Below are 27088 nucleotides of genomic sequence, written 5' to 3'. Positions count from 1 at the left end.
AAAAAAAAAAAAAAAACACAAAAACAGAATAGTAGTAATTTTTATTTTTATTTTATTGTATTTTATTTACTGAGATGGAGTTTCGTTCTTGTTGTCCAGGCTGGAGTGCAATGGCGTGATCTCAGCTCACTGCAACCTCCACCTCCCAGGTTCAAGTGATCCTCCCACTTCAGCCTCCAAAAGTACTGGGTTTACATGCATGAGCCATCATGTCCAGCCTCAAACACAGAATCTTTTCATTTCACAGGTCTAGTCCCTATTTTGGCATACAATTTTTAATGATGCTTTTTATATCCTTGACATTATATCATAATCATATTTGTGTTTCATGAGAAAGTGTCAGAAATACTTATTAACCACGATCTAGGCCAGGATAGATCATTGCCGCTTCACTGTTAATATAGTAGCACAATACCTAACATGGATAGTCATGGGTTCATTGCCTCCTGTGCTGATTACGCTTTACTAAGCATTACCTATGGTCCTGTAGGCCAATATCAACAGCTACGTTCTAGAAATATTTTAAAAAATAATAAAATAATAATATAAAAGCAAGGTTCTTCAGCCAAAGATAGTCACAACTATTTGGCATAACCTTCCTGAAAATCGTGGCATTTGTGGTTTAAATAAAGAGATTATGTTTCCTATTTATTTTTGACAGAGTCTCGCGCTGTCACCTATGCTGGAGTGCAATGGCACCATCTTGGCTCACTACAACCTCTATCTCCTAGGTTCAAGCATTTCTTGTGCCTCAGCCTCTCACGTAGCTGGGATTATAGGTACCTGCCGCAATGCCCAGCTAATTTTTGTATTTTTAATAGAGACAGGGTTTCACCATGTTGGTTAGGCTGGTCTTGAACCCTTGACCTGAAGTGCTCTGACTGCCTGGGCCTTTCAAAGTGCTGAGATCACAGGTGTGAGCCACCACGCCCAGCCAATGTATCTCATTTAAATCAGGAGGAAATGAAATGATATAGGTGAAATAAAAATTGATTCCAAGGTAATGAAACATTTCAGGTAAATATTTTTCTACTAAGAAAAGAATTTTAAAAAAGGAATCATCAAAGTAATGAAATTGTGAATGACTAATTCAACATGAGAATCAGTTAACTTTATTTCTGAATAATATACAAGACAGTAATTCAAGAAAAACATCATCATGGGGAAGATAATATTGTCTCTGTATCTGTTTGTCTCCATTTCTAAATATCAGGCGGCCTAAGGCAGGGGTTGGGGGATGAACTAATTGTCATTAATGCCCCTGATGAAAAACAACATTCAATCTAGCCTACAAAATAGTTTTGAAAGTAACCCACGCAAGATTCTTATTTTTTAAAACTTAAGCTGTGCATGGTGTCTCATGCCTGTAATCCCAGTACTTTGGGAGGCTGAGGCGGGTGGATCACTTGAGATCAAGTGTTCCAGATCAAGCTGGCCAACGTGGTGAAACCCCATGTCTACTAAAAATTCAAACATTAGCCAGGCATGGTAGCACATGCCTATTGTTGCAGCTTCTAGGGAGGCTGAGGCAGGAGAATCACTTGAACCCAGAAGGCGGAGGCTGCAGTGAGCCAGGATCTCCAGCCTGGGTGACAGAGTGAGACTCCATCTCAAAAAAAAATTCATCATATATCACACCGTAATAAGATCTAAATGGCTGTAAAATTCTAACATTAACTTCACAAGGTTATACTCCTATTTTCCTTAATGACATTTGATATTTGAGGTGGTATGGGTTGTGTTCCTTCTCTTCACAATAAACTGGTGTTCTGCATTATTTCTTAGACTCTGACTTTGAAAATCTAAATGAGAAAGCAATATTGACATGCATTTGTCACTTTTATGAAAATAAGTATTCAATAATTGTTATTCAATTAGTTATAGCTCCAAAATTGAGAAGGCCCAAGAATGACTGGGATTTTATACAAGGGAAGTTATCCTGGAAATTTCTACTTACGTATCATGAATACGTATTCTTGTATTCACACTAGATATATGTGCAATTTCTGAATTTCACTTAATTTCTTCCTTTCTGCTATACTGCACTGCTTAACTTACTCCTGCACAAGCCACCGTGGAGTTGACACAACTACCTTTAAAGCTATCCATCATAGTTAAAAATATCTCCGCAACAAACCACTTTCAGGTACCTAATTCAGGCCATTCTTCCCCTATCTGCTCACAGAGCACCTATTATATAACTGTATCAACATTTGTCACACAATTCTAATTGTGTGATTGATTTCTTGGCTATCAATGCATCTAGGCTGCAAATCCCTGGAGGAAGAACATATTCTGCTCATCTTTGTTTCCTAGCACCTAACACAGGAATTGTCACACGTGACATGCTTGGAAAGGTTTCTCATGAAGTAACAGGAATCCATTTCTGAGCATTTCTGAGAATGAGAAAGGTGGGTCTCTCTGGGCTCCCATAGGTTTGTATCTGCCAATCTGAACAGACCGCCTACTTTTTCTCTCCCATTGTTAACCCGACGCTGAGGAACCGTGACTATTCAGTCCACGAGGAAACTTAATGATGTAACACAGGCAGTGGAGAATCACAAACTGTACAGTTTCCATGTGAAAACTGGTGATGCCTAAAAAGAGATTATAAATAATCTGTTTTTCTCAAATCTCTGTCTTTGAAAATCTATGTACGACTTTCTTCATTAAATGCCAAACTAATAGGGATTAAAAATGACTCAGCTATAACAGAACTAGTTCTGCAAAAACATACTTGTTTTCTTGAATCTCTTTGGTGTATCAAAACTAAATGCCATGGTAACCAGAAACTGTGGTGGATTTTGTGAAATGCCTTCCTTTGACACAATCTAGACAGTAAGTTTATTTTTCCATCTTACTCTCCTTTCGCTTTAGGCTCTTCATCTGTTCACTTTTCCCTAATATCCTTTCACAGTGAGGTAGAAAATATGCAATAAATGACAAAATATATTAACATGTTTGTAATTGAAATGCTGGCTCAAAGCTGGTATAGACACAATTAAATCTCATTTGTGATGAATTACGTTTCACAGGCATTTTAAGGCATATGCATATTGGAAAGCTATAATCCATGCATTTTACCTTATCTTTTTTCTCCTACTCAGGAAAGAAATGAAAAAAATAATTTAACTTTTGAGGTAGTTTAGAACTCAATTTCCTACACAAAATAAAGGCAAGGCCATGTTGAAAATAATATTCTTAACTGTAAGTTATTTGAAGAAATTTTAATGCTTCTCCAGAGTTAAGAAAAGAATTTTAAAGAAAAATAAAAAAGTGAAAGCAGCCACAACTCTGTGAATATAACACTACTCAAAAATTCAAGGTGAATCTTATACCCTGTTTTGTAACACTACCATCCAAGCCTTATTCATATTCCAGCAGAGTTCTAAGTCAAGTTTCAGCTTGGGACATAGGATGAATCATGAGCTTTAATAGAGAGATGAAATCTGAACTCGACACAGTTATTTACATTTAACAAGAAGGTATTACCATTGCTCAAATACTCCTTCTAAAAAATAAAATGCATAATTTAATCACACACATCTGTCTTTTACAACAGCCTAGATGACTGTAGTTTCTTAACAACGGTTTAAACTATGTTCTAAGGTCTCAGTCGCTGGTATAAGGCTATCTTTCACCTTCCCCACTTTCTCTCACCATATAAAGGCAGTTAAAATAAAAGGAACAAAATAAGAAGTTATAAATTAAAAAGCTGAAATAGCTCATAAATATATTTTCCCAGGTAATCATTAGAGAGCAAGTAAAAGAAGACGCAATTAAATTCAACAAGTTCAACATGCACAGGTTCAGACTCAAGGGGAAGGACATGGTACACCTCACTTGTCTATGACAGAGGTCTGCCAAGCCTTCCTTGGAAAATCAGTTCATACTATCTGAACACATTAAAACCAAAAATATTACAACAGTCCTTTCACACACACAAAAAAGAGCAGAATCAAGGAAATTGATACAACATTTGAGGTTTTTAAGGATGCATGTTCTGTAAAGTAATGAAGTTGGGATTAACAAACAGTACAACATTTTTACACTCTGTTCAGAAACCTACGGCTTACCTATTTTTTTTAAATTTCATATTAAAGGTTTTTAACAATCAAAAAAGCTTACAAAATTGAAGACCTACATAAACACAAATTTAAAGCTTAAATCAAATTTAAGTCATCCAGATTAATTCTTATTGCATTATGCTTTCCCCCAAAAAAACTGCTTTTAAACTCTCCTTCAAGTTGCAAATCCATCTAGAGTTATGACTTCAAAGTCCATCATCAATTTACACATAAGTAAAATGTTTGCTTGAGTTTGATGAAAACTAAATTTATTAGGATAATTCAAATGCACAGTTTCTTCATGTTCCTGCAAAACCTCTCTTCATCAGGCTAAGTGCTTTCTGTGATTATGACATATACATTGGAATGAAGTAGCAGTTGCCTCCAAATGAGAATGTTTCCTATTAAGCATATGCTAAGTAAACACCACTCTCTATCTGAGCATAAATGAAGATAAAACACTCTACATTATGATTCAATTAAAAACCTCCAAGATACGTTACCTGCCGCCTCGAGCACTGAAAGGCACTACATGGATTCCCAGAGGCCCTCCATCGTTGGGGACTTGTACGAGCTTTACCATATCACTGTGAGACAATGATGAATGAGGGAGCATGAACGTGTACTGTAAACAAACCAAAACCAAAACCAAAACAAAACAGAAAACTGCAACAACACAGACACATAATAAACAACAAAAGAGAAAAGAACAAAAATCCCACCAAGCGCACACGCATATACATACATATTCTGGAATATAAGCATGGTGATGAAGGCAACATTAAACACTACATACCTGAACACTAGTCTGATGGCATGGAGGGAGAGCAATCATCAGAGATAACTACATTAAAATGACAGAACATTTCTCTTGGACCCTATTCTTCTGTGTAATACAAGTTTATGTGTTTCAAGTCAAATCTCTAGGCTTACACTAAAACTTTTCCATCCCAACACCTATGTCAAGGACTCTGAAGATTAACTGAACAAAGATGTTGCAGCTACAGAACACTTTCTAATTTACAAAGTGCTCTTGTATATGTCACATCATTAATCCTTCCACTAATCCGATGAGATCAAAGTTTTAACCCCATCTGTGGCAGTCCAAAGGAGATCACCATCGTCTTACTGTTCACCACTTCATGACAAATCAGTCACTATTTCCTAAACTGCTATAATAGTGCTGCAAGTGCAGCTTGTAAAACTCCTTTCTCAAAGCCAATAGGTATCTACTATAAATCAAATAATTTTCATAAAGTTACTTGTAATTAATTTTCTTCTTAGAGATGGGGTTTTGCTATGTTGCTCAGGCTGGCCTAGAACTCTTGGGCTCAATCAATCTTCTCGCCTCAGTATCCTGAGTAGTTGGGGCTACAGTTATAAAGCTATTTACATTATATGAAATAACATGAAGTTACTATTACAAAACTAAAGTATTCTATGTAAGGAACATAACCTTACATAACCCATGGATTTGTCAAGTCACTCCCATGAATCTTTACTATTTATACAATAAAGGCTGAGTTCAATGAAAATTGGTATAATGTAATTTTCTAAACCATTTAAATAAGATTTTTGCTTTCTTTGTAGATTTGTTCATATATACATACTATATCAGAGGTCTAAGCAGCATTAACCTAACCACCAATATTTGGAAACAGTACTTCAATTAAATATCTATTTTAAGCCATCTGGAAAACCATAAATTATTACCAGTGGATTTCACAAAGATCACAATATAGTTTTTATGTGATGGAAAATGCCAATTTTTCAATTATATTTCTAAAAATCTGAGGTTATCCTATGTACTATGAATGTCCTGCATACATAATACAAAGACTATTTATAATTAAAGACAGGAGTATCAAACAAATCAAATTGAAAATATGTGCACAGATTTAACCACATGCACTAATTAGGACAACATAAAAATTGTGCCATACTGCCAAATGGTTAAATGAATTATTTACTACTTTTATTTTTTCACCAAATTTCATAAAATTCTACTTTGGATACTGATTATCCCATCTGAACACCTATCTAATCATTGGTTTGTAAGCTAAAAATAGTATAACTTCAATAAACTGATTTATTCCACATTCTAATAGAACTATGGCACGGCAAGTACTTACTAAATGTAAATAATCAGTGTGCTGGTTGCTATACATTCAAACAGCATCTGATCCTAGTGCCTGCTTAATCTCACTTCTCTTGGAAGACCAAGAAAAGACAGAATTAAGTACATAAATGTCAATGTCTGTATCCTCAATTTTTACCCAAAGTCAAATAGAAAAATCAAATGACTGCCCTCCCGGCTCTAAGCTACCAACGAAAGAAGTCCTGAGAATGCCTACCATTTACACATGTCAATATTTAAAATAATCAAAACATTGTGGATCAAATAGAATTTTTTGTCCTTTTATACTTAAAAACATTTTCAAGGTCCCTAACCTAGGACCTCCAATTTTTCATCAAATATCTTGAGAGGTTCTATTTCTCCAAACAACAATAAATACACACACACACACACACACACACACACTATAACTAATGCTAACATGATCTAACTAGTTTTTCAAGTATGTCCTCAAATTTTCTTAATTTAGCAAAGTGAAGAACAAACACATGATCAAAATACTGACACAAAGCAATCTGAAAACAGTTACAGTGTTTACAGCGTTATTAACATGACAAACATCTTCAATCAAATACTATTTTATATTATATTTTAATAGTATTTGCCAGGGCATGAAACTCAGGACAGGTACACATGAAATTCCATGCTGTGCTGCTTACATTACATAATTAACTCAAGAGACGAAAGATGTTCTTTAGAAAAACAAATCAATGCAAGGCATGTTTTCAAGCACAAACATTCCTCATGCCATACACTTTCAGAATATTTGCTGCAATTAATGATGTCACATGTATTCTGCAAACTTAGTTGAAATCTTCAGTAACTTACTCCAGAGAAAAGTTGGGCATGTTCTCCAAACCCGTGTCAGCATGTCCAACAGGTTCAACACGACTGTTATCCTCTTCTGTCCCATCCTCATCCTAGAGGCAGCCAACACAAAAAGTATACTTTGTGTTAGTCTTTTTGCTATAATGTGAAAGGAAACTGGATAAAACGGGAGTCTAACAGGCATTATGATCATGTTAACTGTTTCCTCTAAGGAGGATGACCTTTAACGATAGCTGAGTGTGTGTTGTAAAAAGCTAAAATTGAAAACAAGAGTCTTATGAAATATTGTATCCCAGAAAGTGAACAAGATATATTACTGGGATAAAGAAAGAAAACAAACAAACAAAAATATATGGTTATGGTAATTTTCTTTTTCTTTTTTTGAAACAGAGTTTCACTCTTCTTGTCCAGGCTGGAATGCAATGACATGATCTTGGCTTACTGCAACCTCTGCCTCCCAGGTTCAAGTGATTCTCCTGCCTCAGCCTCCCCAGTAGCTAGGATTACCGGCATGTACCACCACATCTGGCTAATTTTGTATTTTTAGTAGAGACAGGGTTTCACCATGTTGGTCAGGCTGGTCTCAAACTCCTGACCTCAACTGATCCACCTGCCTCAGCCTCCCAAAGTGCTGGGATTAAAGGCGTAAGCCACCACATCTAGCCACTAATTTTTTTATCTGATCATTTTTCACTTCTTTTCATGTATATTTTAGGAAGTAATTATATATTACTCCACTGATATGATATATTGATAAACAAATATACATGACATTGGAAATGCATGTTTGAAAACAGCTTCCTACTCAAAACTATTATAAACCATAACCATTACCAAAAGCTTCAAAGCCATATTTCTCAGTCCTCGATTCCTACTAACAGTTTGTCAGAAGCAACATGCAGTAGTATAGCTGCAGACTTTACAGCCTTCATCCTGTAAAATTTCACATAAAGTTACCCTAAGCCAATCAACTGATTATTTGGAGGTGTCTGTAAAGGCATTAAGGTTTTAGCCATACGGACCACTTCTGTTTACTCCTGTGCATAAAGGACCAAACACAAGGACAAGCAAAAGTAGAAAAGCACTCAGCACCCCCATCTTCCCATGCTTTCTTTGACAAAGCCAATATTTTGTAAAAATTATTTCAACGTGTTGCAGAAATTCATTAAGTTTGTTGGTACTCAAAAAGGCGCATGTGGAATAAACATGGTAGTTCACAAAATAAATGAAAAGCCACCCAAGAATATGTCTTCATTTATAATCTCAGCCACTGTCTTTTCATTAAAGAGTTCACTATTATTAATAGTTAAAAGTTAACTTTTCAAGGTCATTTGAATAATGATAAACATACCTGACTGAGATCAATGGATTTACTAGCCAGATTAGAACAGTTACGATACCCTCAGATTCTCCAAACACAATGGCAGAAACACAGTCTCTGGCACCTAGTAGGAGCTCTGTAAATGTTTTGCTAATTCAAGTAAAATCATGCCTAGGGCTCTCTGGAGTAATACGTTCCCAAATACAACTAAATAAAATGTATTTAGAAGTTTATACGTATAATTTATGTATACATATAATTTGTTAGGTTTATCTTTTCTATTACATAAATTTGACAATGGTGATTTTGTTGTTAACTTTTTTCCAAGATAATTCATAAGTTCACATATTGTGAACTTATTAAGCCACTTATATTAGGACAGGAAGTCCAACGCTGGAGAAAAATTTTATATTTTCAATCATGTTATTTGAGAGACTCACAGTAGAAACATATATCCCATCAACAGGAACAACAATCAACAAAATGAATAAGTAAGAGTTACAGGTTCAAGATACAATGTAAAACAATATATTAAATCATTGAAGAGACACTAAGAGAAGGCAAAGCAGGCAGTAAGGTCCAATTGACATTTCCTCTGCAAACCTACAAGAAGTAGAAACAAAGGGCACCCAGCTTTTCTATGGGTCGTAGCTGTGCTCTGTGGTTTCTGGATGGTGGAGCTCTGCAGGAAGCCAGGCTATTTGATTGATGATGCTGTGTCTTGAGAGGCTCTCATAAGTACTTCTTAGTCATCTATCTCCTTTAAGCACCAGCACATAATACATTTCAAAGGTTAACCAGCATCTTAAACCTGCCTGAGAACTACACTTGGAATGTAAACACGAACTTCCAAAATTATGCTTTTCCAATGGGAGTGGGGGCAGGGAGGAGAGAAAATGTGGTTGTTTATAAACCAGATGTGGGACATAAAATAATCTTAAACATTACAGATCTTTTTTTCAGGATTCATTAATAATTTAAGCACTACTGAAATGCCACCAAGATGTATCACCAGTTGAAACACCTATGTTGCACTACGAAACAGCCACATAAATGAAATACCCCAAACTACAATGATAAAACAGTCACTGATAACTTGCGCCATGTTCCCACAGTGGCCATTAACAGGCACCCAAGAGCATGGAGAATATTATTTCATGAAGCTACATATGGTGTCAAGTTTGGATGGAAATATTCACTGAGCTGAGCTGCAGTTGCTGTGGAACCTCAACTTAGATTTTCCCAACATTTGGATGTGTAAATTATCAGCTCCTACACGGTTTTATTCTGTTGTCTGGTACTGTTTTTAAGCTGTGGCTGAATGCAGTTACTTTCAGCAAGAACTAAACACTGAATTCCATTATAACTACGGTAAATAAAGCTGTTATTATATATGTCAAATCAATATTTGAGAACTATACAGTATTGGCCGGGTAAGGTGGCTCACGCCTGTAATCTCAGCACTTTCAGAGTCTGAGGTGAGAGGACCACTTGAACCCAGGAGTTCAAAACCAGTATGGGCAACATGGTGAGACCCCCATCTCTATTTTTATTTATTTATTTTTAAAGTAAAAAAACAATAGAACTATATAGCTTCAATTTAAACTAAACAGTACCAAAGAACTTTCAGATGAGACAATACAGCTGCTTTTTTTTTTCCTTTTTCCTTTTCCTTCTCTCCATTTCATAGCAGAATACCAATTTTATAACATTATGCAAGTTATGTGCCTTTCTATGTTTATTTTTTATTTTTTTTAAAGACGGAGTTTCACCATGTTGGTCAGGCTGGTCTTGAACTCCCAAACTCAGGTGGTCTGCCCGCCTTGGCCTCCAAAGTGCTTGGATTACAGGTGTGAGCAACCACGCCCAGCCCCTTTCTATGTTTCTATACCTTCTTCTATAAAATACGAACAATAAAAACATCTTTCTGGGCTGGGCTTAGTGGCTCACACCTGCAACCCCAAAAATTTAGAAGGCTGAGGTAGAGAATGGCTTAACACCAGGAATTCAAGACCAACCTGGGAAACATAGCAAGACTCGGTTTCTCCAAAAAAAAAAAAAAAAGCCGGCTGAGACAGTGTGCACCTGTAGTCCCACCTACTGGGAAGGCTGAAGCAAGAAGACTGTTTGAGCCCAGCAGTTCAAGACTGCAGTGAGCTATGACCATGCCACTGCATTCCAGCCTGGGCGACAGAGTGAGACTCCACTTCTCTTTCTCTCCCTCTCTCTCTCTCTCTCTCTCTCTCTCACACACACACACACACACACACACACACACAAGTTTAAAAACTCTTCCTCTTAGGACTACTGAGAGAATTAGTAAGAAAATCCACATCACAAGCATTACATGGTACCTGACACATAGTAATTACCCAACAAATGATAATTTATAAACATTATTGAAGACATAAATAGATAATACATAATACAGAAAACATATCTTGATAAATCTTTTAGGGCAGTTATATACAAATGGAAGACATTTTAAGAGTATATACATGTAGTCATCTATTTACACAATCTGCTTTGTAAAATGATTTAAAATGAAACACAGTACCCACTTAATCAAATAAAAAAACATATTATTTATAATTTAGAAACTTGCTGATACCTGGTATTTACTGTGCTTTGCTGTATACAAGATATTTTCATTGTAAAATGTCTTTAGGGAGAGTAAAGAAACCAAGAAAAAGATACCTAAATGCTATATACAATCAAGTAAATGGCAAGAAGAGGAAAACACTATGGGGTGGTGCTTGAAGACATTTTCAGAGAGAAAGCAGATGTGAAAAAAGTAGGAGGGCTCTACGATTTTTACCCTACCTGAAAGTCACAGCTTTATCAATGCTGGCAAAAGACACAAGACTCCAGGGTCCGAGACAAAGAACTATTCACAACTTGCAGTCACACCATTAGCCAGAGAATCATCCTTTTATGCACTGGTTACTCAGCTAAGATTCTCACAAGGTGATATGAAGAGGATCCAGGGACACTGGCACACACAGAAGAACCCTAGGCTTAGGGAACCCGAACCTTTTATACAGACAGGAAGTATCCTTGCAGATCCTCTGCTGTCAGAGGAGATCCTATGCCTATCTTACTCTACAAACATCCTTCAAAAGATTGTCCACAACAAAGGCATCTGTTCTCTGTTTCTTTTTTCTAACACCTCCTCCTCTTAGACAAGGCATCTGTACAAAATCTATGAGAACCAAGAGGAGGTATCTTGAAACAGCAGAGTTTAATTGAAGGATTGACAAATAATAGCATGTGGATGACTGCTAGCAGACTAAAACTAGAAACATTAACAAACGCCCTATGATGACAATGCCTTCTGAATAGCGATATTAAATTCTACTAAAACTCTGCTATACTGAAAACAAAAATTCAGTGTAGAACTAAATGTTCAACCAAACAAAAGATCAAGCATGAAAAACGAAAGGAATTATGAGACATGCAAGGAAGGTCTTTACTTCCTTCACATGAACACTTTCTTATAAAGCTCTGTTTGGATGTGCTCTAGCAAAATCCAGAAAGCTCAATAAAAAATCAGTCGGAACCCAAAGAAAGTCCTAGAATATAGGAGAAAAGGCAGTTTAAGGAAGCAGAAAGCACTTCAGATTAGAGCAGGATAATGGAGAGGTCTAGTAAGTACATCTCCATGAGAAAAAAAAGAAACTAATAATGGGTCTGATACTGTACTGTTCTAAAAGTTATTTCATTCCCCTTTAGGTTTTCTCTTTTTTTGACCTGGGGTCTTGCTATTTTGCCCACTTCTGACTTTAGACTCCTAGGGTCAAGCAATCCTCCAACTTAGGCCTCCCAAGTAACTGCGACTACAAGCGTGTATCTCTTCAATGGGCTTAGGTCTGATATTTTTGAATATTTGAGAAATAAAAGGCATCTTGACAGACCTGACACAGAATGCAGGGGAAAAATAAAAAATATATACAGAGGAAACAAAGCAACATTAAAAAAAAATAGCTCTAGGAGAAAAAAAATCTGTAAAAGAGGAAATATAATCAGAGTACCCTTGTGGTTATCCAGTGAGCAACTGTTACATTGCCATGTGCTATGACACTGCTATTGACTGAACTTAGACTGCGGATGTAACAGCATTGAGAGGATGGAAACAAGAAACTAGAAGCAGTATAAAAGGAACAACTCTCATCTTCCATATGGCAAGTCAACAGATGTCAGTAACTGGTAATCAGGGAAGAGCAACATAAATATATGATTTAGAAACATGGAAGTAAATATCAGAGCAGACATTTAGGGAGAAAGACTGGAAGAGCAGGAAGAGGGGCGCAGAGAGGCTGTTCGTTTTTATTGTAGGTCTTAGCATTATGTCTTTATTTTTATTCTGAAATGCCTGCCAAGGAGGTGAAGAGGCTTCTCGGTTCCAAGTAACATACAGACTCTTAAGGCCCCCACAGGCTGCCTGGCACTGGACTGACAATGCAGGGTGGAAGGCAGGAGACCCCACCTGGCAGCAAGGCGGCATCATGCCTTGTTTTCAGGAGGAGTGTGCACCTAGCAGTCCTCACAGCTGTGCAAGTGCCATTCTCTTGGGGTCCCTAGCAGACAGCTCAGGCTTAGGGACTCATATCAGGGGGCTGCAAGCGCTACCAGGACTGAAAAGCCTCATGCCCCAGGGAAGCCCAGTGTCTCTTGGAAAAATGCCACAGGCTTAAGTTGCTTTTCTCAGATATTTATAGTTTTACAAGTCTTGATAAGATTTACCAATCAGGGGTTACTTCTGGCATAAGGGCAGTTGACACACTATCTTTAAAAAATAACTAAAATTTAACTTCTGATGCAAAAATCAGAAAGGAGCCAGACACAGTGGTGTGCTCCTACAGTCTCAGCTACTCAGGAGACTGAGGCAGGAGGATCACGTGAGCCCAAGGAGTTCGAGTCTGCAGTGAGTTATGTTTGTACAACTGCACTCCAGCCTGGACAATAGCATGAGACCTTATGTCTGAAAAAAAAAGGAAAAAAAAATCCAAAAACTGAAGTGATCCTACTACAAAGACATACAGGACTTGTAACTAGAACACTTGAGACTAGAATCCTGACCCATCTCTCAACACAAAAAGCAGAAACACGAGTGTTTACAAAACAAGAAAAACAACCACACTGTCTAATTCAGAGGAACACAATAAAACTTAATCTAGAAACCAGTCATCTGCATATGAACAAATTCTGAAGTCCAAAAAGTAAATATTTTGGATATTTATCACTTGAAAGAAAAGCCTATTAATTTTAAGACATATTTATCATTTAAAAAATGTTCTATACAAAATAAAATTATACTTCCCTACTTAAATTTTCTATATATCTATCTTTGATTTTTATATTTAGGAAGCACAAAAATAACAGAAATTCTCATGGTACAATGTACAATATTTTCTGTCAAGTGTTTTTTAAAAGAATTATTCTTAACAGCAAAATATTTTAATCAATTCAAATACATCATTACAAAAAAACACTCAATTAAATCTTCTTTTCATACTTTTTAGAATGCCTCCACGATTTCCCTAACTTAGTGAGAGACATGTTAACTATTAGTGAGCCATAGTATCCTAGAGAAAATATTTATTAGGATGTTGACAGAGCACTTTTCCTTTGGATTACACTTGGTGAAAAATAATTACAAAGGGAATCTCCTAAGTATTACAAATAAGGTTCCAGAAGGCATTTGTGTTAATGTCCCAACTACTTGATTAACTGGCCAAATCACCAGGAAAACGAATTTCCCATTATACATGGAAAACAATTGAAAACATCTGTGGGCGAGAGGTCTTCACAATTGAAAACGATAAATCTACAGCAACCTTCCAAAAAAATAAAATCAGGAAATGTGTAATACAATTTAAATTCATGATCATTATATTCTGCCAGAATAAAAACATTCATAAAACAAAAACTGCAAATACTTTTAAGAAAAGACAACACAAGATATAATAAGAACAATATATAGCAATGAGATCTTTTAAAATTAAAAATATTCCTTTGTATAGGGAAATTAATAGTTGTTATGCTTTTAGACAAAGTCCAGTTCCTTATAATATAAACTGTGCTCTCCTGAAAAAAACTCAACACCAAATTATTCAGGGTTCTCTGAACAATTATTCAGCACCTGTGATATAATTACTGTATATGAGCTTCATCCCCTCAGGCTCCTTCTATTCTTATCTAAAGCTAGTACTGATCAAATGTAGTATTTAACATAGTCCATGAAATTTCCATTTCCCAGAGAAATGAAAAGCCTCCTGTCTTGAAACATACACAACATGACTCCACACAACCAAAGGCAAAAGAAGAACAGATGGTGCTGATTTATGAAAGCTATCTAACCACAGAGAACAACAAAAAGTATGCATCATTGCGCCAGTTCCACATACAATGGAATCTTAAAATTCAATTCCAATATGTAAGTCTTCTCATTGATTATTAGGATTCCAGAGCATGGAGGAATCTTCTTGGAAGGTATTTAGTCCAATATCTAACAGTACACTGCAATTTGTCTTCACATTCTTCTTCCATTTTGCCTGTCATCAATAATTCACAAAAGAAGATTTACATATTGATGCTTACTAAGAAACACCGACTCTAAAAACTAGTCCCAGCACCCCACCTGCCATCATCTACCATACTCCTATATATATTTATCCCAAACAGATGACCACTCAAGCAGATGCCACCATGCCAGGAACACTGGCACTGCCTGTTTTGCACAAAGTGCTCTGTACTGTTCAGGTTTGTCCCACCACACACTAGTGACCAAGTAGCCACCCTCTAGTTGACATGATTTTATTCAGACCAATCTTTTTTCAGAAGTGGCTTGTTTACTAGAAAAACACTTACTTTTCTTTTGAACATTCCTGAAAATATACTGTAACTTACACGCTGTTGAAATCTATGGATTCTGTGATCTGAGCAATCTCGCCTTTCTAACATTAAAATTCTAATCCTCATTGAAGTGACACTTTAAAATGTTTTATTTTTGAGGTAACATAAGTAATATGCAGGCATGTAAACTATACTTACATATTCAAAGGTATATTATAAGACTATGAAAAACTATTTTCATTCAAAAAGATCAATTTCTCCATGGCTTTAAAATGCTTTTGTTTGTGTTATGTGGGTGTGTGTTTTTTGTTTTTATAGAGATAGGGTCTCACTCTATCACCCAGGCTGGGGTACGGTGGTGTAATCATGTCTCACTGCAATTTCAAACTCCTGGCCTCAAGTATTCCTCCCATCTCAACCTCCCAAAGTGCGGCTTTACAGGCATAAGCCACCACACAAGGCCTAAAAATGTTTTTAAAATTTGGCAGGGCACAGTGGCTCACACCTGTAATCCCAGCACTTTGGGGGGCTGAGGTGGGCGGATCACCTGAAGTCAGGAGTTTGAGACCAGCCTGGCCAACATGGTGAAACCCTATCTCTAATTTAATACAAAAATTAGCCGGGAGTGGTGGCAGGCACCTGTAATTCCAGCTACTCAGGAGGCTGAGGCAAGAGAATGGCTTGAACCCGGGAGGTGAAGGTTGCACTGAGCTGAGACACTGCCATCACACTCCAGCCTAGGGAACAAGAGTGAGGCTTCATCTCTAAATAAATAAATAAATAAAAATTGGCAGGTCGCAGTGGCTCACGCCTGTAATCCCAGCATTTTGGGAGACCAAGTCAGGTGGATCACATGAGGTCAGGAGTTTGAGACCAGCCTGGTCAACATGGATGGCAAAACCCCGTCTCTACTGAAAATACAAAAATTAGCCAGGTGTGGTGTTGGACACCTGAAGTCCCAGCTACTTGGGAGGCTGAGGCAGGAGAATCGCTTGAACCCAGAAGGCGGAGATTGCAGTGAGCTGAGATCCTGCCACTGCACTCCAACCTGAGCAAGAGAGTGAGGCTGTGTCTCAAAATAAATAAATAAAATGAGATAAAATTAAAATTGACGAAAGTCTACTAAGATGTACTAAGGCTGTAACTACAATAATTTTTATATCTATTTTTATTTAGATCAACAGTAGGCTAAACAAATATTCTCTTGCAAGTGATACATGCAAATCACATCTTAAAAAGGCTTAAACCTAACAAATTTTAAAAATAATACCAAAACACAAAAATGATCATTGTTAAATACTGAGGACTTCCTAGGCACCAGTTAGTTCTTTGGTCTTCAATACGACCTCAATGTAATCCTCAATACGACCCTTAAAAGTATTTTAATAAACAAAACATATGGGACTTTCTATGAATTAAGTGTGTACTGAGGCTCTTTCCAAACATAACCACATGATAGGTTCCCGAGGATTTGGGCACTTTACAGTAGGGATAACAGAGCTGTGCTGCTGACATGCAAAATGTTTTTTAATAAGGGTTACAGAGCCTGGGTGGGAGTCCAGCCTCTGCCATGTCCCAGTCATGGCACTAAGCAACAGTTTTCCTAATCTGAATAAAGAAAATACATTTAAGCTTATAAGTCTGCTGTAATGGACTCATACATGTCACTACTCGCAAAACCCTTTACACATAAACAATTTTACTAATCTACAATGCATCACAAACTGTACAATCTTTCATGTAATCCTCACAAGATAGGCATTCTTATTTTGAAGAAATTAGGCCTAGAAAAGCGTTTGTATTGTTAGAGGTGGGATTTGAAAGTTGCATCAAGGACTATGGGGTTCTTTATTTTCACCTTTTTTTTAACCCTACTTGAGTCATGGAAGAGTGATCCAAAATTATTAAGAAGTGAATGTAACCCAAGCCAACTAGTTAATGTCAGGGCCACGATCTATCAGAAAAATTTAAAAGCTAAAAGTTGTTATTAAAAACCATTAAACTCTAAACATTCTCACTTCATATATGAAGTGAGAATTCCTATCTTTTAAGACAGAAACATATAAATAATGAATATCAAGTGGTATTTCAAGGAAAATATTACCCAAGGTTATTTCTGGATGACAGGATTACAACCAATTTTTACTGTCTTTATAAGTAAGCATTCTGGACAATGAGCATAAATTCTTTTTAAAATAAAGGATATGGGCTGGGTGCAGTGGTTCACGCCTATAATACTAGCACTTTGGTAGGCCAAGGCAGCAGACTGCTTGAACTCAGGGATTCAAATCCAGGTCTGGGCAACATGAGGAAACCCCATCTCTACTAAAAAATACAAAAAATTAGCTGGGCGTGGTGGCAGGTACCTGTAGTCTCAGCTACTCAGGAGGCTGAGGCGGGAGAATAACCTGAACCCGGGAGGCAAAGGTTGCAGTGAGCCAAGATTGTGCCACTGCACTCCAGCCTGGGTGACAGAGTGAGACTGTGTTCCCAAAATATGTACGTACGTACATACATACATACATACGTACATACATACATACATACATGAAAGATATTTTTACTTTTTTAAAGCTTACAATACTTTCATACACTACATTTTATACATATATGTTGCTGTATTATAATTTCTCTAAAAAGTGACTTTGCTAAGACACAAGGGCCTAGAAAGCAAGCAGAACATTCAGAGAATCCAAAGGTAGGACTGTTCACTGATATCAGTGTATGTCATATTTAATCGGTTTTAGAAATCATGCAGAGAGATTTTTCAAACATCAATGTTCCAGTCTAGTATTCTGAACGGTAAAAAGCTTGAGATGACAAAGAGACAAACAGATTGCTAAGATGCCCATCAAACAAATTAGACAATTGGAATAAATTTCTTTTTTTTTTTTTTTCTTTTTCTTTTTGAGATGGAGTTTTGCTCTTGTTGCCCAGGCTGGAGTGCAATGTTGCTATCTCGGCTCACTGCAACCTCTGCCTCCTGGGTTCAAGCAAAATTCTCCTGCCTCAGCCTCCCAAGTAGCTGGGATAACATGCATGTGCCACCATGCCAAGCTAATTTTGTATTTTTAGTAGAGACAAAGTTTCTCCATGTTAGTCAGTCTGGTCTCAAACTCCTGACCTCAAGTGATCTACCCACCTCGGCCTCCCAAAGTGCTGGGATTACAGGTGTGAACCACCACTCCCAGATGATAAATTTCATTTAAACAGATCAAACAGGGCCAGGTATGACAGCTCATGCCTGTAATCCTAACACTGGGAGGCCAAGGTGAGTGCATTGCTTGAGCCCAGGAGTTCAAGACTAACCTGGGTAACATCGTAAGATGCTATATATATAAATAGTAATAATAATGTTTTTTTTAATTAAAATTAAAGTGAAGAAGGAAGAGTCACAGGGTAAGTTCATCAGCAGCTCTTGGTCCAAAAAAACATAAAATGGCTTTGAACAAGAACCAAGATTGATATTTTTCCACAGTTTTCCTTAATAATAAATATTTTGCAACCACTAATCATAAAGGGCTTGTTAAGAAAACAGCAAGAAAAAATTCTACAGTTTCCAATATCCTATATACCTCATTATCTTAAAGTGTTAATGAACATGAGCAGGGCCAGGCACAGTGGCTCACCCCTGTAATCCCAGCCCTTTGGGAGGCTGAGGTACGTGGATCACTGGAGGTCAAGAGTTTGAGCCTGGCCAACATAGTGAAACCCCATCTCTACTAAAAAATATAAAAATTAGTTGGACGTGGTGGTGCATGCCTGTAATCCCAGCTACTCGGGAGGCTGAGGCAGGTGGTGGAGGCTGCAGTGAGTGGAGATCATGCCATTGCATTCTATTGTGGGCAACAGTGAGACTCCAGTTAAAAAAAAAAAAAAAAAAAAAAAAAAAAACCATGGGTAATATAACAAAATCCATTTATGTAAACATATATTAGGATTTTCACTGGTTTATCACATTCCAATACAACATTATAATTTAGTAGATTTTTTTTTCTTTTAAATCACGCTATCACTCAACATTCTGGTTGAACTGAATGAAGTAAAATCTAGGCGATAGATTTCTCAAGGATAAACAGACTGTATTATCCCTAATAAAATGAATCTTAATAGATATTTGACACAAGATGTACAGCAATAATGATTCATTTGAATACTTAATTCTAAATTATGGTTTTACATGTCTGTCATAATATTTAACATTAACATTAATAAAACTCATTAGCTATGTATTTGTTGCATTGTCCTTAATTCCCAGAATATGTGGCAAAAAAAGTTTGGTTAGAGTGATTAAAGAACACCATGCTTCCAGGACACTGTTGTACTGATGTGAGATGATTTCTGTCTTTTCCTCTTACCTTTGGTGTTTACTTCCAGTTTTTTGAGATCATGTAGGTTTTTCTTTTTTTTACATAGTAATAATAAAATATAAATAATATATCATTTTATCGCAATCATTAGAGAAACAATTTTTAATGATTCAATATTCTATCAAGTAAATATATCATCATTTCACAATTCACTCATCAAGGAACATTTTAACTCGTAACTGAGAGATTTCTAAATAAGATTTCAATATTCAGAATTCACTTATTTGAAGGAAGTCTATAACACAATGTTTCAAATGGCATGATCACTTTAAGGTATCCAGTATCAAACTACTTTCTAAAATGACTGAGCCAATTGATATCACTACCAGTCTCATAGAAAACTGTTCATTTCACAGTTTTTATTTTCTGTGTTGGAAGACAACTGTCCATTTGTCGCCTGCACATTTGCGTTTCTTGCAAACAGAGGTACTGATTGCTTTTGTTCTGGACTTGCTTTTCAAAGCTATCTGTACAGAGATAAGCCCTGGGAGACAGAGATAGTGTCTCCCTCCAGAGCCAAGGGGAGTGAGTCTTGCTTACTGCCATTATAAAAGATTCCTCAGCTCAGAGTCCTCCCCTATAACATTCCCACAGAGTGTGCAGGCATCCATCTGGGCCCAATGGCATCACTTCCACAGGTCTAGAGAGTAAGGAGAACCGAACCAAATATGCTGATGCTTAGGTTGCATGCTGTACTAAGAGTAACAAAATTCTTCATCACTGAACTAGGAGCCTCGTATCTTCTGCCAGCAACCACGAAATGAGGCAGGTTAACTGTTAGCTTGCAAGTAGGATAAAACCTTAGATCTTTCTCAGTTCTTAGCCAGCTGCTCTAATAGACAGAGATGGAGAGGAGGGAGACAGGGAGATAGACCAAAAGACACACATAGTCCTTACTCCCTTTAATCTGATTAGCAAAAAGTCTTGTTGCTATTCTAGCTGGAATTTAAGATTGCAAGTAAGATTAAAGATATCATAGTGAAAGTTAAGTTTATATGTCAACTTGACTGGGTTCCATGACATCCAGACATTTGGCCCAACATTATTCTGGGTGTGTCTGCCAGGGTGTTTCTGAAAGAGATTAACATTTAAATCAGTAAACTGGGAAAAGCCCAGTGTCCTCCCTAACGTGGATGAGTATCATCCAATCAGTTGGAGACCTCATAGCACAAAAGGCTTGAGGAACAGGAGTCCTGCCTGACTGCTTGAGCTGGATACCCATCTTTTCTTGCCTTTGGACTAAAGTATCTTCTGGGGGAATAGAGCTGCAGGCAATTGGGCTGATCATTACACCACTGGCTCTTCTGGGGGTCTTGCTTGGTGACTGCAGATCTTGAGACATTTCAGACTCCATAATTACATGAGCCAATTCCTTATAAGAAACTTTATATGTGTGTTTACATTTATAGACTAGACTAGATAGATGATAGATAGATAGATAGATAGATAGATAGATAGATAGATAGAATCTCCATTCTACCAGCTCTGTTTCTCTGAAAAACCCTAATACAATCATATTTGTGGAATGATTACATATACTCTTTACAAGTTGCTTTATCAGGAGTTTCATCTCCTATGTATTTTAACAAAATCTTTATAAGCTAGTCGTGTGTGTGTGTATTTCCACCTTTTTTAAGAGATGGTCTCCTTCCGTCGTCCAGGCTGGAGAGTACAGTAATATAATCAGAGCTTACTGCAGTCTCAAACTCCTGGGCTCAAGCAATTCTCCTGCCACAGCCTCCTGAGTGGCTAGGACTAAAGGTGTTTGCCATCACACTTGGCCAATTTTTAAAATATTTGTACATGCTGGGTCTCAGTATTTTGCCCATGTTGGTCTCTAACTCCTGGCCTCAAGCAATCTTCCAGCCTTGGCCTCTCAAAGTACTAGGATTACAGGCATGAGCCCAGGTCCCAGCCAAACTAGCCATTAATCTCTTAGATATCATATAGATTTTACCATGCAATGGAGTGTTTTCATGTTATGTAAAATGACAAGAGAATAACACTTTTTAAAAAGCGATGTACTCTCTTCATTCCTTTCCCTTTGCCTTTAATAAGCACCCACACTTCACCTCCTGCTCCGCCTTCCTTTTCTCTCAGCCCCAGCAGATATCCACTGTCTGCATTAAGCTACAGCCTTTAGAAATATTTCCAACCAGAAAGGGTCTTGAGAAGAGAACGGTTTGAAAGTGGTGACGTCATAGAATGTCCATTTCAACAAACTTATTTATTACTAAAATATCTTGAATCAGCGAAATGAATTAAACGCTGGGAAATCATTTCATTAGATTTAATAACCATATCATTTGCTTTTGATTACGCAATTTGACCCAATTACGTTAGTACTTTTGGTTTCCTCAGGTTCTTCCCTTGGGATATAATTAAATCTGGGATTCATGATTTGCAAATGGACTAAAAAACTTCAGCTCATTTTAGATGAAACATTTTCTTATCAATGTTTTGCCAGAAAGTGATGCCTTCAGAGAGAGACATTAAAAATTTTAGAAAAATGATTAAACAAATGATACATAGGAAAAATAAGAAGTAGAAAATACAGAAGATATTACTTTCATTTACAAAAATAAAAAGTTTGAAATGTTTGTTTAGGTCAAACTGAGGGATCCCTACTGTTTTACTCTTAAAACATTTACTTTTAAAATGTTCAGATAAAAGAAGATCAAGATGATTGCTTATTTGTTCTCCAAATAATAGACTAGGGTGAACTGGGTTACTAGTAGCAGAAATTTTCTCTCTTGAAAAAACATTTATTAGGCAGCACTTCAGATTAATATATATATATAGACTTTGTAACTGATAAAAAACTAAAGTCCATTTTAAAATATCGAACTGTAGGTATATATTTTTAAAAACAATAAAACCTATGCATTTAATATCTGACTCCAGAGCATGGATATGTTTAATTGTGTGTAGGAACAATGAACAGTACACTCACACAAAGACAAAGACAAGGAAAGCCAGTTCAGAAGCCTTCCACACTTTTCCTGTAAAGTCAACCCAGTCTTTGTTATTCAGATTAGCATTTCAAGGGCCAGCTCTACCCTTTTTCTTTTTCTTTTTTTCTTTTTTTTTTTTTTTTCACTTATTTGAGAAATCTTTTGAATACCAAATACTATTTCCTATTCGAAACCCTGAATCTGTCATTAGGCAATTTCTAAAATAAGTCTCATAGCTCTTTTATCCAGATTCTTCTTGATTTCTAAGGGTCCTGAGTTGCCTGCCTCACAGATCTCTATCATTGCCCTGGGTTTCGCAGGTTTAGGTCTATCCCTTGGACATTAAGTAGGAAACTCACTCCTCATGTGGCCAAACCATTTTGGCTCTGTTGTCTATCATTCTGAAAATCACCTCTATACATGAGGATTTTTTTTAAGTGGAATTGCAAAAAAGGGGGAGCACGTTGGTGACTATATTCTTTAGAGTAGCAAGTCAGATATTAGTAAAATTCTACGTTAAAAGAATCATTAGACCGTGAGAAAATTTGTGACACTAGTAATAATATTGCAAATGTCAAAAGTTGTTGAGTTAAACAATTGACAAGGTCAAAGAGACTAATAGTTAACAATCTCATTTCTTCTGACAGTTTAAAAGAAATCCCATCTAGCCTGGGCAACCGTGAGACCTTGTCTTTACAAAAAGAAACACACACGCGCACACACACACACACACAACTAGCAGGGGGTGGTAGGTAACACATGCCTATAGTCCCAGCTACTCAGGAGGCTGAGGTGGGAGGATCAGTTGAGCCCAGGAAGTCAATGCTGCAGTGAGCTATAATCATGCCACTGTACTCCAGCCTGGGTGAGAGAGCAAGGCACTTAATCTTAAAAAAAAAAAAAAAAAAAGAGGAAGAAAAAAGGTGGGGGAGAACTAAATATCAAGGTAAAAAGTGTAAATCATATTAAAAAAAACGAAGCATGTCAATTGTACCCACATGCCCAAGAAGAGCACTGCTATGGCTCAGCTGTCTTCTCAAGGCACTTAAAACCCCATGACATTGCTAGCCATAAAACATCCTGAAGGAACAATCACTCAGTCAGCCTTGCAACTCAGATAGGACTGAAAAGTTGGAAAGATCAGTTTTAAATCACATCCTTGGGTCAAAACCCTAGGGTTTCTATAAAAGCTGAATCTAGTGACCACAGTTAACAACAGTCTGGCTGGGCGTAGGCTCACACCTGTAATCCTAGCACTCTGAGTGGCCAAGACAGGCTGATCGCTTGAGCCCAAGAGTTCAAGACCAGCCTGGGCAACACGGCGAGACCTAGTCTCTACAAAAAGAAAAAGAAAAAGAAAAAATAAACAATCTATTGTATATTTCAAAATAGAAAATAGAGAGGACTTGAAAAATACCCAGGGAAATGGTAAATACTCAAGGTGGTGGACATGCCCAGTAGTACCCTGATCATTATACGTTCTATGGATATAATATCACATGTGCAAGCATTATATATTTAGAAAAAAATCAAGCATTTTTAAAAAGCAACGTCACTAAGTAAGAACTGGGAAAATGGAAACTGAAAAAACCTACCCAAGTGCCCTCCATATCACAACTCTTCCAGGAACTTGTAGAGAGAGAAATGGGGGTGGGCAAACCAGACAAGCAGATGCAGACATGTAGATTCATTTCCAGTAACCAGAAGTTTGATCTTACAGGTGAAAGACAAACATCAATGCAAGGAACAGACTGTTAAAGCCATGACCAGGAGGAAGAACCACCAACTTCTGGAGGGATAACCACCAATGCGTAGGGACTGGTGTGAAGAAATGACAGAACCAGAACAAACATCTAATAGAATCTCCAAAAATAAAAAACTGGGGAGAAGCCCTATATGTAGGGTTTGCTGATACCTGTGGCACAAACACTCCAACCCGGGTAACCAATATAGTGTCACTAAACACAGATGGGAAGACACATACACAGTCAGCTCAGGAGAAGGGAGAAGTCAGCCAAGTGAATGAAGTTGTACTTGAGTACCATTAGAAAAGAAAGACTTCCTAGATCAACCAACAAGCAAAATCAGTAATATAAAGTATCAACACTCTTTCTGAATTTTACTCACAGTTGGCCGATTATTTCTTTTATATGTATTGTTTTACACCCTACAAGGCCTATTCATATATCAACGTTACTTGAACATTGTTCATATATTCACATGTTCACTCGTATGTTCAAATGTTACTTGAACCAACAAATGAAATACTATCAACCAATGAATTTAAAACAAACCAGTCACACATCAAAGAATGATTCTTATCTAAAAAGGAACTTGAACTGCATAAAAGGCCAGTAGAAAGGGATTGGATACCTCAGTGCCTCTGCTCATTGTTATGGCACCTCAGTGGGATTAAGGAGACACTTGGAGGGGACACAGCTTAGGGTGCAGTGTACCCCCAAATCTACCCACAGAGTTGTTATTTGGTGTTTTGTAAGTATACCTGTTAAGTGCATAAGTACTGTCTGGAGAAAGCTGTTGATCTTATGAATATTATACTTAAATACCAAAAATAACTTTATATGGAGGGTACCCTCAGAGGGTAAAGATGGGTAGGTGGACAGAAGGCATCAACTTAGGGTGGTCACAGGTTTAAAAACCTTCATGAATCTGCCAGGCATTACACACATGCTGTTCCTATTCTAGGAATAAAGAACTGCAGCTCAGAGTAGTTAGGTAACCCATCTCCTGTCTGTGCTAATGAATAGTCAGCTGTCCACATGTACATAGATCTACCCTCCTCAAAAGGGGGCTACTGATGAATAAGATATATCACTTGCAAAGAAAGGGCAAAGTACATATCGCCAGAATCACAGAGTTTACTGGGGAAGGTGTCACAGACAGGGAAGGAGTAGAGAGAGCCCCACAATAACCCAAATCTTGTCATGTCACAGTCAGCTATGCTTTGACTAGACACAGCTACCTAGATGTATCCTTAAAAGAGGTCCAGGAGAGTGGCCCATTCCAGTGACACTTCACACCAGTTTAAGGAGGGCAGGCGGGACTTTGCAGAGAACTTCACTAACAACAAACAACATGAGTTTCCTGCTCAAAATGAGACCATGTCAGAAGAAGGCAGCCCGCAGAGATGACCGGTTCTATAACAACAGTGAACAAACTCAGCTCTTCACTAAGCACCTATCAGGGCCAGGCTTCCCTCAGGCATCTTTGCACCTACGGCATCTAATTCAGTCCCTGACTCTAGTGTTCAGTTGTCCAGAATGCACACGATTACTGAGGGAACAACCTGATACAAAATGAAAATGAAAACCTAGCTAGACACTGCCCGGTATTAGCATCAACATCCATTTGCTAGAGATAGAATATGGAAGGTGAGACTATGAACTCATAGAGGTGGCTGCAAATAAAATAGCGTGTGAATATTGTGACTTTAAATTCCTTTAAAAAAGATCTTAGGCCAGGTGCGGTGACTCACACCTGTAATCCTAGCACTTTGGAAGGCCGAGGTGGGTGGATCACCTGCGGTCAGGAGTACAAGACCAGCCTGGCCATCACGGTGAAACCCCATCTTTAAAAACAAACAAACAAAAAAATATCTTATTACATCACGAACTGCAATGGCCAGGCTGAAATGTCTTTGCAAAATTATAACAGCAGGAGTCTGACATACTTGACTTAATCTTGCTTCTGACCTTCAAGCTGTCCTTGGACATTCCTGTCCAAAGGTTGAGCTAACTTTGGAAGGAATTTATAGTTTAACCTTAAAGCAAAGATGATTAATAGCCCTTAATAAAACTAAACAGCCCTTCTAAAACTAATGAAATACCACAAGGTTAGGATTACAAGAGGGACCTGAACTCTGATAAGATAGGCATAGCTCCTATAATCCCTTACTGCTCGGGGCCATGTGGCCACAGGTCACAAGACTTGTAACTTCCCCAATGCTCCTATAGATAACATCACTACTACAGAATCTAAGATGATTTGTTTTTTTAGATTTTTTTCAGACTGACACCACAACGGATCCTTTACTCAAAACTCAATGGATCCTGTGGTCCCACCTAGAGGCATGAGGAATGATTCCCACACCCCTATGATTTCCTTCCCAACCAATCAGCAGCACCCATTCCCCAGCCTCCTGCCCACCAAATTGTGCATAAAAACCCTAAGCTTCAAGCTTTTGGGGAGATTGACTTAAACGATAACTCCAGTTGTTCAGCATGAACAACACCGTGTCAATTAAACTCTTTCTCTACTGTAATGCTGGGGTCTCAGTGGGCAGATTTTGTCTGTGCAGTGGAAAGAAAGAACCCCTGAGGCGATTACAGTATTCAGGTAAGAGTGAATTCACTTTGCATGCAGTTTTAAAAAGCCACAGAAAATAATATAGATTTACATTGAATTTCCTATGCTCAAAATTTTTATTTGGAAAAACTTCAAACCTCAAGAAAATTGAAAGAATATGCTCAACATCACGTGAACTTCACCTATGAACTGCCAATATTGTGTCTTCTCTCTGTTTTTTTTTTTTTTTT

The 27088-nt window shown here is 37.4% G+C and overlaps 1 protein-coding gene across 22 annotated transcripts in view; it reads right to left on the bottom strand.

The window, feature by feature from the left end:
• Nucleotides 1–27088, bottom strand: part of PARD3 (par-3 family cell polarity regulator) — a 709408-nt gene that overhangs the window by 287064 nt on the left and 395256 nt on the right. For 20 of the 22 annotated variants that reach the window (XM_017535377.2, XM_017535365.2, XM_017535373.2 and 17 more), the window contains 2 exons: nt 7033–7124; nt 4571–4654 (listed from right to left, as the gene is read on the bottom strand). In XM_017535377.2, coding sequence (XP_017390866.1) covers nt 4571–4654; nt 7033–7124 — 176 coding nt within the window. Of the gene's footprint in view, nt 1–4570; nt 4655–7032; nt 7125–20586; nt 20624–27088 lie in introns of those variants that run through there. The other 2 variants (XM_037740922.1, XM_017535372.2) reach the window with 2 other exon arrangements.

Source organism: Cebus imitator, unplaced genomic scaffold (assembly GCF_001604975.1).
Source record: "Cebus imitator isolate Cc_AM_T3 unplaced genomic scaffold, Cebus_imitator-1.0 Scaffold92, whole genome shotgun sequence".
Lineage (NCBI taxonomy): Eukaryota > Metazoa > Chordata > Mammalia > Primates > Cebidae > Cebus > Cebus imitator.
Note: the sequence above shows the minus strand (reverse complement) of the source record. Positions and strands in the feature narration are given on the sequence as shown.